The sequence below is a fragment of the Gymnogyps californianus genome, chromosome Z (genome assembly GCF_018139145.2).
Source record: "Gymnogyps californianus isolate 813 chromosome Z, ASM1813914v2, whole genome shotgun sequence".
Lineage (NCBI taxonomy): Eukaryota > Metazoa > Chordata > Aves > Accipitriformes > Cathartidae > Gymnogyps > Gymnogyps californianus.
Genome location: NC_059500.1, coordinates 28,845,588 through 28,864,085, shown reverse-complemented (window position 1 = coordinate 28,864,085; position 18,498 = coordinate 28,845,588). Strand labels below are relative to the sequence as shown.

The following is an 18,498-nucleotide window of genomic DNA, read 5'->3' as shown; positions in this document are numbered from 1 at the left end:
CTTCACTGTGAGGGTGACTGAGCACCGGCACAGGTTGCCCAGAGAGGTGGGGGAGTCTCCCTCCCTGGAGATCTCCAAAAGCTGTCTGGACATGGTCCTGGGCACCCAGCTCTAGGTGGCCCTGCTTGAGCAGGGGGGTTGGAGCAGATGACCTCCAAAGGTCCCTTCCTACCTCCCTCAGGTAGAAGGGAGACAGTGAGCTAGCATACTTGAATATAAAATTAAGGCAGAAGAGAGAATCTGCAAAATCTCAGCACAAGAGCTAGAGGAGGTAACCAAACCCCACAGAGATGCTTGTTAAGTGTTCCAGCTAGATGGTATACACAAAAAACCTGCAGACACATTGTCAGCCCCTGCAAACCCAGCTTATAAAACACTGCTTTAACTTCTGTGACATTGCTTTGGCCTTGAATTTGAGAGTCTGCCCATTTTCTTGGATTGCAGCTCAAAACCATGCCCTTAGCACCAAAAATGTCCTGTGAGATAGGACAATGTGGTGATTAATCAGTTCCATAACTCAGTGTGCAGGAACTCCTCTAATCTGCTGATCTTTCAAATTTCAGTAAATTCAAATTAACATTTTAAACATTGTGTATTTAACACAGTGGAATTTTTCTTTATTAAATTACCAATGCATTTTAGGAGCCTTTGTTTGTAGAGCCTTGGGGTGACCAGAAGAAAGTTTTCAGTCAAGGTGAATGCATAATTGGTCAAGGCTAGCACTGAGTATCAGTATTCTACGGACTTGCTTTGTCCTTCAGTCCTATTAAACTCACCTGTGGTATCCCTGTGCAGTTCAGAAAATATTTTCCTGCTTTAATCTTCCATGGAATTAAGCTTCCAGACCTGTAGTCTACTATCATTTTCATCACCACTCATCAGTAGAGCTTGTGAATACACTTGCGAACACAAGAATAGCTCCAGTCACTATAGACAACAGTAAGGTACAGCTTAACTATTGAAGCCCAGCTGGCAAGCATTTATTCAATATCTTATCCACCAAAGGGACACAGTTAAGACAGTTGCTGTGCAGCAACTCCCTGAACCTTAGGAAGTTTTAATCTGCATCCCTATTCAAACTGCCTGCACTAACCTTCCAGCTTGTACACAAAAAGGTATTAACGCAATTCTGCTACACGCTAGTTAAGCTACTGTATCTGATAAAAATGGTGAAATAATGTATGAGACTGAACAGACTATTCTTACAATAGAGACAGCTAAGGTGAGTCTTACCAGAACAAGGCTAGAATACAGCCCCTGTGAATGCTGGGTGAAATTAGAGAGCCAAGGAAGGAGCAGAACAGAGATTCTTCTGGATCAGTTTGTTTCAAATTCAACCACCTTGGCAGACAGAGCTCCAACCAAGTAGATGAGCAGCAGTGAGAGCAAGTCTTCCCTTCTCTTGCTCTCCAAATCTCCAGTCCACCACCCTGGTGGGAGAAAGCGTCTGCAAGAGTCAGTAAAGACAAGCACACAGTTCAAAAACACCCAAACAGCCTCTGCACAACAGGACTTTGCATATGAAGCCAGCGTTGAATACATGGCAGAAGAGAATATGCAGTAAAATATCAAAGGCTTTAAACTACTCAGTGCCCTGTACTGCATTTCTAGCCTAAGATCTGCAGCTGGAGTGACAGCAGAAAACTACACAGAACTGCTTGCCTGCAGAAGGCAGTGCCCTCAGTTCCACTAGAAGTGAGATAAGCTCCTTAACAAGCCTGCTGCTCCAGTTTCCTAGAGCTTCTATCTTGTGTGATAAATTGGATAGGGAAGCAGTTTTTAAACTAAAGCTCTCAAGAGCTTTAAGAAAGCTTATAGAGACAAGCAGGACAGCCTCTCAAGAGGCCAGGAGCATTGCTGGCTGGTCAGTCACCAGCAAGGTGAAATCACCAGCAATTAAGAGATATGTTTGCTCACACTCAATTCAAACACCCCTTGTCGAAAGGAAGCAGGAGACCTTCTTAATTCATTGAAAGTCAACACATTTTGCTGTTTAACAGATCTTTAATATCAGTAACATGGGAAGTGACATCTCAGTGCACAGCAGCACAGAGACTACAGTTTTGGAGGTTCTCCCATTTCAGACACAGAAAGGAAACATGAGGAAGAACATGCAATCAAACAATGATCAGCTCTAGATACATCATAAGTTTTGGTCCAAAAAAAAAAACCATTCAAACAATTAATCCAATTACTGCAAACACAGCTTCTCTGAGTAACATTTAGATATTGCATTTGTAGTGTTTCCATTGTGCTTTCCTTCAGCGAACCAGCGGAGCCTGCTTGAGTGAGATGAGGACTGAACGCATGCGGGACACATCTTTTGCCTGCTTACTAGACTTGGGATTAAAATCACAGAGCTGAGCCACACGTTCCCACTCAGTGCCTGGAAAAATGTCTTCTGCATCATTCACAAAGGCTTCTTCAGCTGCCCTAAAAGCAATGCAATGCACCTTGCGTTAATGCCTAACATATAAGGCACTCCTCCCCTCTTATAGGATACAGTTTCTTTCAGCATGTTTCATAAGAAATGTGACCTGACAGCTGCTTGTGGACATTATGGCTACTTAAGCTCCCACTGCCCCAACCCTGGAGATGAAAGTAGGTTGCAGTAGTATGCTATGCACAAGCAGTGCAGAGGATTGCTGTGTAAAATGTTGGAATACAGGTGTTTGGTTTTAAGAATAGTTATTGAGTCTTTGCCTAAGGAGTCACCACACAAACTGCCAGGAAGTAAGGTACTCCTATGTAGGCATTTTATTTATGGAGAAATGCCCAAGTCTTAACAAGTTAAGCCTCTGCTACTTCATGGCTTATATTGGACACTTGCCAACTGGCAATTTACAACTCCCTGCAAGCATGTCTTAAAACAGATTCCATTTGAGGATCCAAATCAGCCCCAAGGCCTACGGGCCATCATAAAACTATCTGCTGATGATTCCCAATGCTGTAGAGAAGCAGCAAGAATCAAAAGGAATTTAAGTCATGAATCCCATGCTTGTGGGCGCTACAGACTAAAGCATATCTTGGCAGAGGCGATGACTCATTTGAGGTCAGCTCACAGGATAAACACATTTCTCCTGCTCTCACCCTAAAGAGACTCTAAGTACATTATGTACAGGTTAGTGCCAATGGCTTCCCAGCTGTACCCTTTTGGCATTGCTATACTGGCAACAGCATTGCTTCAATGCAAGGATAACACTCCAGCATCCAGTTTACATGAACTGTGGGGCCCTGGTAGCTGCCCGAGTGCAAGAGCAGTAAGCATCAAGAGATCAAACCAAATCCATCTACTCCAACAAGCAGTACAGAAAAAGCAGTGAAGATGACTCCCATGAGGGTTCAGCACTGTTCACAGGGATGATAAGATTACAGACACCACTGAAGACAAGGGTCACTACAACACTGCTACTTTATGTGACATGACACTTTTAAGGGGCAGTGAAGATTTTTTTTACTTAACTGTTCTAGGCTGTAGCAAGGATGATTTATGTTTGTGCTTAAAGGTGAAGAGAAGAAAAGAAACAAGGAGAGAAAGTTTAAGTCAGATATAGAAAATGAGAATGAGTTTAATGCAGATGATCAGCTGGCTGAACATGCACTAGTAGCTTAGCCTACATTCAGGAAACAGGCTGCCAGTTTTATTCTGCAGCACTTCTACTGCACATTTGCATTGGATATATGAAAATAAGGGGTTTATTGGAAAAATCTATCAAAATCAACTTCAGGAGACTGCAGAAAAGTCAAACACCACCTGTAAATCCATCATTTCACAAGTCTTGGTTTCCATCCACCTACAGTTAGGTAATGAATTCCACACTGGACCTTCAATATTAATGCACTCAAAGCCACATCATGGCTCACCAATACACCTTCTAAAGGTGTTACCTTAGAATCTGTGACATGGCCATCTTTCAATTCAAGTCTACAAATTAAGGGAAGGAATTAAAATACATGAACAAGCCAGTGAACATTGCAATCCTTCCAGCCCATGGAAACCAGCATACTCATTGGGGCTTGAAAGTCATTGCTATATTCTCATTGATCCATTAGGCTGGCAAAATGTCTACACAGAGCTGCTCCTAAATGTTCTCCCAGCAGCTAATGCTGATTTTCCAATACCACCTTCTTGTACTTTTCATCTGTCCTCTAGTAACATCCTATTTCTATCTGCACGCATCTCTTCTACCCTGATTTATGGCAGGCAATTCATTTCTACCTTCCTTGGCTTGCGGAGCTTTACGTGCAAGCATTGCTTGAATATTTTTCTGATTATGTAGGCAAATGAGCACAGATCAGGAGCTCAATGCCTGTTACAGAGAATGCAGAGTTAAACATTGTGTTTCTCTGTGGAAGTGACTAGGACTAAATACAGCACCCATGTGAGACTGCAGACACTAACCCAGCAAAGCATCTTGCTAAGCAGTGTTCACTGGCTTGGAAACAACTGTAAACCCGCACATCTAAAGACTACTGAAGTCATTACCAAAATTCCAGTGGTATGTATACTACATGACTTAATGAAAGTGCTGGATGTTGTGCAGCGTATGGGGTCCTTACAGGAAAACTGCACTTAATACTGCAGATCACAGTCAGTCCAAAAAGTAAAGGCTATTAGCTTATACTGCCATGAAATATTCAGAAGACATCTTCAGACATTCAGCATTATTTCTGATCCTCCTCATTACCTAGTTGACTAGCAAACAGAATTAGTAGTTAAGTAACATACACATAACCAATCACGTCAGCGAAGGGTTGTTTGTAGAAAGCTTCATCTGCCACCCTAGGTAGCAAGTAGTCCAACAGGCAGGCAAGCAGGCAGGAGAAAAGAGATAAGGATGAAAAGTACGGAACACAGCTGAAGGCAGTTTTAACAAGCACATTAACCTTGTATCACCTAGACTTACTGTAACAGGAAAGCAGCTACCACATGGAATGTATCAATTAAGCCATTGCCTCAGAGGTGCAACACAAAAGCTCTGCTGTATCCTAGAAGTTGGGACCAGCTAGTTTAGGACTACAGTCCCAGTGTTAGCATTAGGCTACTTCCAGTGGACAGAAACTACCATTAGGAGACAGATCTCACCAGGCTGATGAGAATGCCAAACACGCCTTCTGCGCGACACTTGTTAAATGGACCCTGCTCCAGAATGCATACCCTGCACTTTAACACTGGCCACAATAAAGCTATGGGGTGTCATGAGCTCTGACCACCAAATAGAAGAGTGCCTATCCTGTTTCCCTTTCTTGGCCCAACCAAAAGACTGTACCTCAGTGAATGGAAGTGTCAAATCCATAATTCTGTAGGAAGTGTAGGCCTCCCTTCTTCCTTTAGTAAGAAGTAGAGTCTACCTAGGACTCTACTTACTCAAGACAAACCTGCTGGCCATTTTGATAAGAAAAATGGTGTTTCAAAAAAACAGTTCATCTTGAAGTCTGTGGGTTCCCAAAGTATAAAGCAGCCCTGATGATTACTTGGACAGAACGACACTGGCAACCCTAGATCATAAGTAGAGATCTAAGTGGTATTAAGTCAGTACTATCACAGTTACATTTACGTAGCTTGAAGTCAAAATTCCACAGGGAACATCTAAGAAAGTGTAAGAGCTTTCCAGAGTAGCAGCCAAGTCATTAGTTTCTGCCCCAGGCCCCATAATTAGACAATTCAAACCCAACACAGACACAGTCAGCATTTAGTTCTTCACTAGCAGAACTGGGTCAGGTTATTTCTCAAACACTTCCAAAAGAAGCAGCCAAAGGTTTTAAGACATCTAATAAAATAACTCATAGCAAAGACTAACTAGAAGGCCACTTCCACGTGATCTAAAGATAGCAAGTAAGATTGCTAGCCTCAACGTAGGTAATTACAGTCACTGAAGACCTGTGCAGCTAGGAGCATGCAAAAAAGTGGGTAGACTGAAACTTTTTCTGGCCACGTTCAAACTTTGTGTCTTAAGGAGTCTTCAGTAATTCTGGTTCATTATCTTAATGCTTTCTCTTGCTATTCTTGGACATTTAATCTAGATTCTAAGAAAAAAAGATGGTCTACCACTGCAGACCCATTTCTTAGTAGAAGACATTACTTTAATGATCTGAAGGACTACTGCCTTAGCACATACTAGAAGTATTCTAACCTCCCTCCCCCATTACCTTCATATCCAGTACCATAACTCTTCAGATGGCTGGAGAAACCTTACCTGTTGCTGGCTTTTGTTTTCTGGAGCTTTTCATCTTGCCTTGCATACCACTCCTCCAACTCCTTTATTGCTTTCTCCTTCCATTCTGCTTCCTGCTTTCGTGAGTTCGCATCTGAAGATTTAAGAATTGATTTGTCAGTCATGTTTGTTCCAGCTGGATCTTGCTTCAGCTGATGGCTCAGGGTGCACTCTAGTGCAGACAGCTGCATGATCTACTGAAATAAGGGTTAGGAGATTTCCTGATTTAGGCCATGAGAACCGGGAACATTCAGAGGATTAGCTAAACAGAATGCCTGCACTGCTTAACTGGGACAGTCCAGTTTAGGATAGGCATTTGTAGACTAATTCAGAGTCAGTAAGTCTGCTGGCCTGCAAACTGTTCAAAAACAGACAGTCACCTTGCTATGCTAGTGCTAGAACAAAGCTCAGTAAAGCCTCTGTGCTTAGACAAAGTGAAGGAGCCTGGTACTCAGCATGCTTTCACACCTAGCCTACATTTCAGGACAAGCTCATCTGCTTTAACTAGCCCAGAAGAGGAGCAACAGGCTCAGCTCTATCCAGAATCACATTGTACAGAAGGTTCTGTCCTAACAATTTCAAGCAAAGCCTCCTCCCTAATGTAAGTGAAAAGCATACCAGTTTGTAGGCTCTTAGAAGCTGTCCACAGCTTCGCTGTCCACAGCTTCACTGCATTTGATAGCTGTATTAGTTTAGTTACTAGTACATTATTTGACTATTAGATTAAGATCCATGTGACAACAGATGGCCTCAGCAATTACAAAATAAGTAATCTTTATCCTTTGAAAAAAGTGCTGATGCCTGCAGTATTTATTCACTCTTTTCTGCCGATAAAAGTTGTTCATTTTCTGTCAGCTTATTTATAAGGGCAGGCTACGTGAATACTCTTAAGGTTCAGAGAGCCACTTGCTTGCTGACTCCTACACCAGTATTAAGTCTGCTTACTAGAAGATTCATCCAGACTTGCTGCTCAAACTCAAGAAGCATGTTAGATTCCCAAGAGCCAGAAGCCATGGCTGAGAATTCTGCTGCTTAAAAAGCTGCCACTAAGTTACTCACAAGGAAGAACACTACTGCAACAAACACCCTCCTTACCAAGTTGCTCCAGGCGCTCCTTTTGCTCCTCTCTCCACTTACGAATGCTCTCTGGTTCTGACTGGAGTCGATCTACTTGGGATATAGCAGCATAGGAGTCTGCTGGACCATTACTCTCCTTAAAGGGAAGGAATAGTAATGTCATTTATACATGACAACTGAATATTTCAGATAACTGCCTGCAAGCTACATAAAATTAGACTCTATTTGAACTGAGCACATAATACATTCATCTGATGTTATACTGCATTTCCACCATTAACACAAAAACATCTTGCCACAAATTACAGCAGGATTGAAGCAAATTAATTCAGGACTGCCTCTAGCAATCAGAGATCAAACACAAATTCAAGTTGACTGGGAAGTCTAACTATGCCAGAGCTCTATGCCTGAAGAAAGCAGAAGACAATGCCCAGCACCTCACTATGCAGTTGTAGGCCTGGAGATCCTCTAGTTCATTTCACTTAAATATTTGCTGTGAAAGTAATTTTTTATTTTTTTACAGTTTTGAGCCTAGGAGTTTAAAACATTCTCTGTAACTTGTCTCCTTCAGAGACATTTGCAAACTTAACCAATATTAAAAGCCAATGTCCTTTAAAGACATTACAGAATTTGGATTGCTGTATGCAGCTTAGAACACAAGAGGCATTCCAACATTTAAGCATCAAAACAGTATGAGTACTAGCATACTTTTCACTATACAATAGCTCAAAGACTTGCAATGAATAGGGCTATCATTAATACATCAGATTTGCAAAGCTAGCGAATATTGTGCTATTTTCCACAGAGAATACTCCAAGTCCAACAACTTTTATCGGTTCACCCTACTTTTAACAGACCTAAAAAATACCATCCCTGACAGTACCAGATGGGATTGCAGCTAATGACAGATTTGGCTGCATCTTGCCCCTCTTTGGACCTCCTGTAGCCTTCAATGAAGGAATAATGCAAAGAGAAGGAGCTATCAATCCAAAAGAAAATAAATTGGCCAGTTGCAGGGCCAAACTAGTTACAGGTAGCTAAAAAAAAAGTTACATATAGCCCATTCAGTCTGTTCTTCCTTATTAAGGGGAAGCTCTATCAACAAAAGCAGCTGGTCACTTAGAATTGCAAACAAAATCAAGATATTTCATCTACCTTCTGTTGTATAAGGAAGCTCAAAGGGCCAGTAAGATACAGTTTTCTCATCCATCTCACAGCAATGGTGAGTCTATAAAAACGTGAGCAGCAGTGAAAGCTGTTTGCATCTCCACAAAGCTCAGTGTTCACTTAAAACTCTATGGAGAAGTAGCTCATATGCTGCCTCCTTCTCAAGCATTCATTTGATCAGGGCTATCCAGCCAACTCTGATACCAGGCAATGACAATGCCTTAGCCAAACTGGTGTGAAATTCAGTTACAACACAGTGATTGCTTTAGCATGCCTCATTCCTGCCTGACACTAATAAAGCAAATACCTCTTCCTTTTGTCATTACCATGGCTGACTAACATGCTCTCATACTATGATTGAGCTATTTAGCCAGCAGCTTAATTTCATGCAACTTTGTCACTAAGAAGTGTATAATGTTTTCAGTCAGCTCCTTGTGAGACCAATCTTGATAAGACAACCAGGACACATGAATTATCGTTAAAGAACAAGCAATTCAGAAAACTCTGCTTTAAACTAGGTAGTCAGAGCATGCTTTCAGCTTATTAGGCAGTCGCAAGTCAACGTTAAGTCACACGACAGAGCCTGTCAGTCTGCTTACAGTGGTTATGTCCTATTAAGCCATAATTCAAAACATACTGCTGCTTTAAGCTGCCTCTAAGTTCAGAGGAGGAGCCTATTAAGAGCTTTAACAGCTTTATGAGATGAGCTATCAGAATAGAAGTTCCTCTTCAGAGATGAGATAAAAGTACATTAGAAACAAGAAATGGGAAGTATTAGTCTGGATTAAGGTAAAGTTCTCAGAGTAGAACAGCACATTCTAAGTACAGAATACTTCAATCTTACCTGATAGACATCTCCATTAACCACTCCATCAACAGCACCTGTAAAGAAGTGACTGTAATTTAGCCATTTGAGAAACAACAGAACAGTTAGATAGACTGATTTCAGTAACTTGTATGGAAAGCTCTACTAGAGTATCTAATGTGGGAGTTATGCAAGTGAGTGTTACTTGATACCCTGCAGGGTCACTTCCTTATCTCTGCACTTTTCTGGATAGGCACAAGAAACCAAGTGAGCCATTATTCTGCAGAACCAGTAATACAAGGTCATGTCTTCATCATGAGATCATGCTTCAGACTACATAAACAGCAGAGCTGATACTGCTGAGAAGCTGCTACAGTGTTCTGAAGTTACTCCCACTTTCTCCTCTCTGTCTTAGAAGCTGACTACTAGACAACTGTTCAGAAGTTAAGCAGCATGACTCACTGTTTTAGTCTCTACCTGGAAGATTAACAATCCTGCAGCCAACACTTAGTAATTCTTATCCTAGTTTGGTTACCTCCTAATTCCTACTCAGCTCAAAAGATATAGCTAACATTCCTAGTAAAGTCACCTTTCTGCTACCTTCTGTGATGACATGTTTGACAGTTTCGTGCTTCAGCTGTAGCATTATTCCCTCTGAAGTGACACTGGCAGTAGAGCCTCAGGAACAGGACCAGCTAGATATCTCTGCCACAGAACCCCAAAAGTCCATCTTACTAAAACACAGCCATAAGAAACATCTCAGTTGTGAGACAAACTTTTGAGTTTGTGAAACTATTTAAATCTCCAGACAATGCAAAGCACACCAAGATTTTCAAGAACTGCTAAATCTCAGCAAGGCATCTCTCTGCAACAGTGCTACGTAACATCTGTCTGCGTGATATAACAAGTCATGTTACTACCTTTGTCTCACCCGTAATGCTACCATGGATAAAGTTATCACACAGAAGTGCTTCCACCATGTTAATACACTCTTCAATGAAAGAAGAGACTGCACCAAAGTCAGCCAATAGTAAGCAGAAAATCAATTTATTTTGCACCACCCTCTTAAATAAGATAGCTAATTCACCTAAAACTAAGAGCATTATGCTGCTGTATCATCTATTTCTTTGTGGCTATGTATGCCCCAGTTTCACACTAGTGGTGTTAATGGTACACAGGAAGCTCTTCATATTCCTTTATCAGGAAACTAGGCAAGTATTAAGTACTTACCCCTGAGCCCTGACTAGGAATCATTAACTGTATTAGGTACAGGACTGTAAAGTCATCAGTTCAAACATGGTAGTTAAGTTGGAAGACACTAGTCTCCAAGAACATAGTTACTAACTTCAGTAGGGGAAGACTCAAGTTACCAAAACCTAGCTTTTCAGTTATGAGAACCTAGTATTTTATAACTAGACTCCTATATCTCAAAGATGGTAGCTACTTCAACTGGTTTGAGAGGCACATAAAGCTAACAGCATCTGTCTGCTTCACAGCAGCTACCCTGCGCATCACTTAACATCAATCTGGAAGCTCCCTCAAAGCAGATTTGTAGAGATCACTGCACGTACACTGACTTAGCCAGTTACAGCTACAATTAACATTTCTACTGAATAGGTTTGTGAAGACTAAAGCCCACAAAGAAAACACGCCTACACTTCACTGTCCTTCAATTTAAGCCCATCTGCACTACAGACGCGTGCTGCAGCTGTTCACCTTCTTCTGACAGGGCTGGAATTAAAGCTAAGCCAGGGTCTATAACTCATACTGACATTAACAGCTTGAATAAGCCAGCTGCCCGCTCTGCCTACCTTGGAAGAGCAGAGAGCAATTCACACATTCAGACAATCAAACTGGAGACACAAGTTGATTGCTACAACACCCCAGAGAGGCTAGCCATTAAATATACATAGTTCTCATCTCCAGAAGGAAGGCAGTTGTTTCATGAGAGAGACTCCTTGGAAAGCACTGACTCACCAGCTAGGTGAAAGGACTAATAAGTCTTGAAGATTCTTCCAAGAACTGTGATAATATGATCAAGTTTTCTTGTTACACCAAAAAACATTCATTAAGGTCTTCAGTACTCAGACTGGTAGTCTGCTGAGGTAAAAGGAACAATATCATTGCTGAGGGCTGTGGCTGAGATAACACAGATGTGTTTGTCTTGGGGCGACTTTTCTTCTGCATAGAAACAGCCACTAACTTCCAGAGGGCACCCAGGACAGAAGCATTAAAAGTATTAAAACAAACTTCCCATCTGTTTTGAGCTCCCTAGAACTTGTGATTAAGATGCAGAGTCAGCATGATGACTGAGCATACTGCAAGCAGAAGAGGAAATGGCACTGTACCAGCATGCTGTCATATGCCCATACATATGCTAACTGGAACAAGACCAATAGTCAAACATTCACTCATTTCAGCTCTCCAGTCTCAGTGTTTGTATAATTCAGTATGAAGTGTAGAAAAACTATCTGCTTGCCAGCCTTCATATCAATAATCAATGCTAGTTGTGTATCAGATTTCTTTCTCCACAGAAACATGTCATTTCATACCTGACTTTCCACAAAAAAAGCCTAAACACTGTTACTGCTATCATCATGTTTTCATCGGCCATGAACAATGAGAGCTCTCTACTGGCTTCAGAGTCCATCCAATTCCATCACAGTATAGCATCTTGAAGCTCCTGAAGTTAACATTGCACATTTAGAACTATTCTAGTTACTGATGATCCATATTCCTCGGTGTTTGCTTCTGAACTTAAGATAAAGCTTTATTTCTAAGGATACTGTTGCAAAGAACATGTCCAAACATTTACAGTTCTGTAACACATGTTGACAGTAGGGTAATAATGAACTTCCACACAGCAATCCAGACAGTTTTTAGAGTCTGGAAGGGTTTGGAGAGGATAAGCCATATCAGCTACCTTGCATTCACAGGAGAGAAACAACAGCCAAGCTTGCCAGAAACAAGCAGCTAGAATCAGTGCCCTCCACATGTACTACAGCCTACAAAAGAAAGGGCTGAGTAGCTTCAAGATAAATACAACAACAGTTTGGTCACTTTAGTCCTACAAGTCAACATATGGCTTCAGAGGCTTACCACAATGACGATCAACTACTCTGAAAGCAACTACTTGCATTAATACGAGACTCAGTACTACTTGGCATAAAAGGAAGTTTGCTTAGCCTTGTTCACTAGCCTCTCTGAAGTCTTACTCTCAATGCAAAAGACAATGTCTATCAAAACAGTCAGAGGCAGGACTCTGCAGAGGTAGCTCTTCTAACACAAGTCTAACCATTTCCTAACGCATGGATTAGTTCCTCCTGAGGTCTTCCTATGCAGCTATGCTTTGGACAATATCCTCATGCAGGAGAAATTAACTTCAACATGACCATACATAAAAGTATTTTTATGACCTACTTTCAGTATCTCTTTTAAACAATAAGCACTCTACTTCTTCATTGCCACTTTGAGTGAACTAGTAGCTATAGTTAAAGGAACAGAAGAACATAACCAAGTTTAATATATTCTGGCATAAGGTTAAGTAACTTCACCACTCAAGGCCTAGTTTCCCATCCTTCTTCTTTTGGGCACAGATCATGCTTCCCCTTCACCTGCGTCTCATCCACAAGAGGATGAGAAAGAAGAATCTCCTCCGAAGTTTTTGTTTAGATAGTTATGTAAGAAACTGAGGAAGAAATAGTTTTTCTAGCTGTAACTCATTCTCATGCCTGTGTGCAAAATAAAGGCAAGCAGGTCAGGAAGACTGCTTCTTTCCTGTGTTTTAGTTCTAACCTGCTGTCATATCAAAACCCATTAGAGTTCCCTCATTTTCAATATATTCAATAGGCTAGTACTAGACCACACCTTCCTCTCTTTACAATAATGCTGTGCCATAAGAGCGTCTGTAATTTCCCAATAGATGTAGTATCTCTTGTAAACAGAAAAATAGGTTTTTCTGCCATGAGCTTCATAATAATGCAGTATCACCACAACACAGCAAATAGAAGTTAAACAGATACCATCCCTTTATTATACGTTTCTCAGTGCCACCTTATGGTGCTCTGAAGCGTCAAGATACTGATTGCATAGCAAAACCCAGAACAATGGCTGTTCAAACAATCAAGAAAAAATATCAATAGTCACAAACAAGTAACTCCTTCTGTCTGTGGTGTTAATTAGAGAGAGACAGGAGGAAACAATTCTTTCCTAAATCATTTTCAAGCGAATTGATATTCAGTCCCTGAAAGGCTATTAAATGTGGTTTATGGACAAACCACCAAACGCAATTAAGTTTCTTAATTACTAGAGAGGCTCATGAGCCTCTTCAGAAGATGGAGAAACATCATTCATTCAAGTTCATATAAAAATGACAGAGCTTGAAACTGTGAAGGCAATGTTTGAGACTAGACAGCCTACATTAAACTTGTGCATATTTCCATGATTTTTAACATCTAAAACTGCTTGTCTTTGAATGTAATTCTCCATAAGAAGCTACTTGACAAGCATCACAAGGTTTTTATATTGACATACAGGTTCTAGAAGCCACACACTTCAACCTGAACTCACTCTCTCCTGCTCAGAGGACACAGCAAGTGAACTGCTATAACCTGAAAACCTAGTATTGTCAGACTGGAGAGAACTGGAGAAGTTGACTGTAAATAAATGCAGGCATTGATTTATCACTGAAAAGGAAATCTCATAAAAGATCAAGTTACTAATAACTAGGCCACAGCACTGTATTACTTGATTTATAAGTAGTTCCTGCTTTCTGAAGCAGTGATTATGCTTCATTATTCAAGGGAAATAAGACTAATTTTCATGTGCCCAGAAGCTTGAACAGGACAGCTATTTACATAATAAATGGCCTACTGGTTCAGGCCAGTATTCCAACCCTGACTATGGCAATATGAAGCGATGCTGGGTGAGAGACATGGCCACATTCTGCCATTCCCCCCATACTCACCATTACTACAATTAACAGAAATATACACTAATATCAGTTTCCTGATATTGATGTTAACAGTTCATGGAGTTCACTACTGCCCATGTATTTGTCTAATCTTTTTTTAAGAGGCTGCAATTTAAAAACTGTTTGTTGTATGAAACACATTTCTTACAAGTGTATTTCAAGAAGTTGGTGACTGCTTCTCACAATATTTGAAGTTAAGATCTTCAAACTTCAGTTGAGAGCTGCCTGAGATATGACTTTTGGCCCAATAGTTAGAAAGAAAACTTATCCAACAGACCTGTAAATAAGGAGTTCAAAAAGGTTAAAAAAGGTAAATCCACAAATCCCTGATCACAATGCTTACGGATTTACATAAGAATTTGTATTATTTCAAGAAGAAGCTTGCATTCACCTATTTAACTTAATTATAAAACAGTTTAATAAACTAATATGCACTAGAGACTAGAGCTGTCTGATATTTGTTAGGATACTGATCAGATGATAAGAAATCTCAAACACAAATGGCAAGAGAAGTCATTAGATCATTTGTCACCATGCCTGAACCAGTACATTTTAAACTGCTGCAGTCTGCACTTTTTAACAAGGAGGGAGTGAGTACAGGCTCTGACAGTCAACAAATGGATGTTCTGTTAAAAAACAGGACCACCAAAAGTCCACAAGCACAATCTGCTTCGCCTATTTAACAGGCCAGAGAATAAATGCAATCCCAGTGCAGACAAGCAAGCAAGATCACAACTGGACTTCTCAGATCCTTAGATCATATTATCATATTCATTATTTTATGACCTTCTTTCTCTAGAAAGTTCTCCAATAACAGTTCTGCATTCTATCACAAGTGAACTTACATGACTTGAGAAAAAACTCCAGAAAAGCAGCTTAAGAACTACTTTGATGTATAAAGCCAATCTAGAAGTATTTAACAAGTTGACTTTTTGACAATGAATCACTCTCCAATAGCCACATTGCATGCATGTAGAGAAGGTTAGGGATCCAGTTGGTTCTAGCACCTTGTGAGAAAGGCCAACGTCAGAACCTTCTCCAAAGAAATTAGTCCTCAAACAGCTACTTTAATGTTCCAGAGTCTGTCTGGAATGTAAAGACCATTAGGCATAATGCTTGTCTGAGGCTTCCGAAAGTAAGAGGGGAAGTGTCCACTGTGTCTGTTTCTGCACTATACACAGAATACAGAAGTCAAGTTATGTCTGATATCAAAACAGGATGGTGTTCTGATAACAATTATCCTCATGTTCTAGTGCTTGAGCAAGTTACTCCCCTGTAAACACCCCTTTTCCAGGAAGTACATAGTCTGTATGTTTTGAACTTCATGAATAAGCTGACTCTAAGGGCTGCACTACCACTAAATAAGCACTGGAAGCAGCGGGTCTCCATTACTCAGTTTATCTAGTTAGGCTTTATTCCAAGAGATACTATGAACCTGCATCCTCATACATAAGATATACCAGTAATTTCAGAAATCAGGTTGCACAATGAAGACTTAATTCTAAAGATGCTCCAACAGGGAACTGGGGAGCAAAGTTATTCAACTGCGTCTGAAGAAGAGTGGCATCTTCCTGAAGTAACAAAGGAATGTCACATGAGAGCAAATAGGTTCCTATAGACCCAGTGACTAGTACAAGCAAAGTCTTACAAGAGTGTTGAAACACCAGTTAAGTACAGCATCATCCCACATTCACAACTCTTTCCACTTAGACTTCAGTTAAAAATCCTAAGCCTTTCATAATCAGAAGTGTTCATTCAGGGCTGCTTTAGCTACCATTAGACTAACTGAAAACACACTAACCTCTAGTTCCCAACATACGTAGCCACCCCCCTCCAAATGTAACAGTGTGTTCTGCAGTGCCAGTTTTCTCACATTCAGTACAAAGGTTACCAAGGAACAAAGGCTAGAGGCTTAGTAAAATTAAACATTAGCTCAACTGCTAGCATACTTTAAGACTAAGATCACTGCCTCTGAAGATGGAAACACAAGTGGGAGACCAGAACATACTGACTTATCCTGCTTTCAGTGGATCTTCATTTCAGGCAGGCTCCTGGATTAGAGGAGATCAGTTACTCAGCAGTGTTCTCAACAGGCTACACTTCCGCAAACCTGGGCACCCAGGCATCTTTAGGAAATATAAACTATAAACGCCACCCCGTCTGAGGGAGCAGGGAGATAACTTACACAAGGCAGAGCACACCCAAGACGACCAAGACGGCATGCCTGCACGGCCCAGACCTAATTCCGGGACCACCCCCGGACAGCCAGGCTCCGCTCACCGGCGGCACGTGCTCGGGGCAGAAAGCCGAGGCGAGGGTCCCGCCAACACCGCCCCCTCCCGACCACTGGGCCTCCGAGGGAGAAGGGAAGCTGCGAAGCCCCGCCAGACCGGGACCTCGCTCCTCTCCGCCCGGCACCGCGCCTCCCTCCGCAGGGCACCCCGCCACGGGGAGGGGGGAGTGGAGCGGGGCCCACCGTCCCTCCGCGCGTACCCGAGTCGAGACCCTCCGGAACCTGCAGCGTCGCCGGCACCTCGCCGCCGTCCAGGATGCTGTACCCCTCGTCGTTCTCGATGCCCGCGATCTCATTCTCCTGCTGCGCCAGGAAAGCGGCGGCAGGATCCTCCTCGGCGCCGTCCAGTGCCCCGTTATCGGCGGCGGCCGTCGGCTGCTGCTGAGTACCGAAGAGCTCCAAGTCGGCCATCGGGGCAAGAAGCGGCGGAGGCACTAGGGCGCGAGCTTCTACAGCTTCCGTACCTGCGCCTACGCCAGAAATTAGCGCGGAAGGGGAGGGCGCCCCGCCTATGCCAATGAGAGTCGAGCACCGCCCAGCGGTAAAGCCAATCAGCGAGCGGCGGCGGCGGGGCTAACGGAACTCTCCGTGTGATGCCTTCGGATCGAGCCAATCAGAGCCAAGAGCGTCTTTGGGAGCGCGGGAGGGCGGGGTGCCGGGGGCGGGGCGTGGCGTCGCGTCGCTGCGGACGGGAGGTGGAACGTCCAGCTCTTCTCTCCCCCCAGACCTGGTGGCGCGCGGAGGAGCCGGGCGGTACCGGGCGCGCGGCCTGCGCCCGCGGGCGGCAACGCCTTGGGTCTGGCCTGGGCCCTGGCCTCGGGCGCGCGCAGCGTCCGGCCGAGCAGGCCTGGTCGGTACCGACGGGCCTCTGTTCCCGCGTCAGGCAGCGACCAGCATTTGGTCTGCGGCAGGGACTGACTCCGTTGCATTTCTGTCCTTGCACCCCGTTAAGTGAAGCTGTGCTGGCTTCCTGCCAAAGGACAGGTGCTCCTCTTGAATCTAGTGCAGACAAGATACTGATCCAGTGTAAATGCCAGTGCCAATACAACATCGAGCCATCAGCATCTTGGAGACAAATCTGAACCTGCAGAATAAGTCAATAAAAACATCAGTTGTCTTCTGTTCTGATTTTGTGTGTTTTCAGTCTGGTATTGGGAAGCTTAAATTAGTGTAATTTCAAGTACTGTATTATATTGACCATATATTGACAGAAGTGTTTATTTGAAAGGCAATGACTTCTGATACACACGATTTTTTGACAAAGTTTCTGTGTCTGGTTTATCATACAGATCTGCAAAGAGTTTATTGGCACAGCGGAGTAAGGGGAGGGAAAAATAATGATGTAGAAAGGAGAAAATTACAATGGCAGCTCTTAAGTTAGTGCAGTTGCTGCGAGAGGTACTTGTTAACTCCACTTACATTTTGCCTGTAAGTCTGTCTGTATGTTTCATGGTATATTAGAGGTATGCCATCCAGGCTTATGTTATAATCCCATTCAAACATGTTTCAGAAGGTGGCCAAATTCAGAGAAAAGTGTAACTCTGCAAGTCAGTTGTTTCCTATGTGAATTTAAGAGAGTGAGATAAACTGCATGTTGAGTTACACTTTTTTCCTCACTGTCAATATCATTTGCTAGGGAAAAAAGAGCAAGCCAACTCATGCCGTATGACAGGAAAGTTCCCTTCACCTCACTTAGTCAATTAAAACGTCCATAGTTTCTCCTATGAAAACTCAGAATCTGGCATGGCAGGAGGCTAGACTTCCCTGAATTTTGTCTTCTAGGAGAAACACAGCAAGGTTATTCATTTTAAATATTCTCCAGCAGCCACAGGAAAACTAAAGTATTAAGAATAACAGCAGTAAGCAGGCCCACAATTCACAACAGCAGACTACAAAAATGAAACACCATCATGAAGTGTATGCCATGCTCTCACAGAAACTTGCTGACTTTGTCGCATAATTTCTTCTA

The 18,498-nt window shown here is 42.4% G+C and overlaps 1 protein-coding gene across 5 annotated transcripts; it reads right to left on the bottom strand.

Moving 5' to 3' along the window:
* Positions 1 to 1,984: 1,984 nt before the first annotated feature.
* On the bottom strand, positions 1,985 to 16,969 carry CLTA (clathrin light chain A). Of its 5 annotated transcripts, none has more exons than XM_050912875.1 (5): positions 16,709 to 16,969; positions 9,304 to 9,326; positions 7,311 to 7,428; positions 6,198 to 6,309; positions 1,985 to 2,433 (listed from the first exon to the last, which is right to left on the bottom strand). In XM_050912875.1, the coding sequence occupies exons 1-5, from the start codon at positions 16,938 to 16,940 to the stop codon at positions 2,262 to 2,264; spliced, it is 657 nt and encodes a 218-aa protein (XP_050768832.1). In that variant the 5' UTR covers positions 16,941 to 16,969; the 3' UTR covers positions 1,985 to 2,261. The 5 variants fall into 5 exon arrangements, with proteins under 5 accessions (XP_050768832.1, XP_050768835.1, XP_050768833.1 ...); XM_050912878.1 differs by lacking the exon at positions 9,304 to 9,326 and adding an exon at positions 13,717 to 13,761 and having other exon boundaries at positions 7,311 to 7,412; positions 16,724 to 16,969; XM_050912876.1 differs by having other exon boundaries at positions 16,724 to 16,969.
* Between the last annotated feature and the right edge of the window lie 1,529 nt (positions 16,970 to 18,498).

Bases quoted from the DNA above. Each gene is read 5' to 3' on its own strand.
- CLTA (XM_050912875.1), bottom strand. From the start codon at position 16,940: ATGGCCGACTTGGAGCTCTTCGGTACTCAGCAGCAGCCGACGGCCGCC. The intron at 6,310-7,310 runs GTAAGGAGGGTG...TTAAATCTTCAG, and splicing joins GGAGCGCCTGGAGCAACTTG to ATGCGAACTCACGAAAGCAG. The intron at 2,434-6,197 runs GTAAGGTTTCTC...CATTGCTTTTAG, and splicing joins AAAACAAAAGCCAGCAACAG to GGCAGCTGAAGAAGCCTTTG.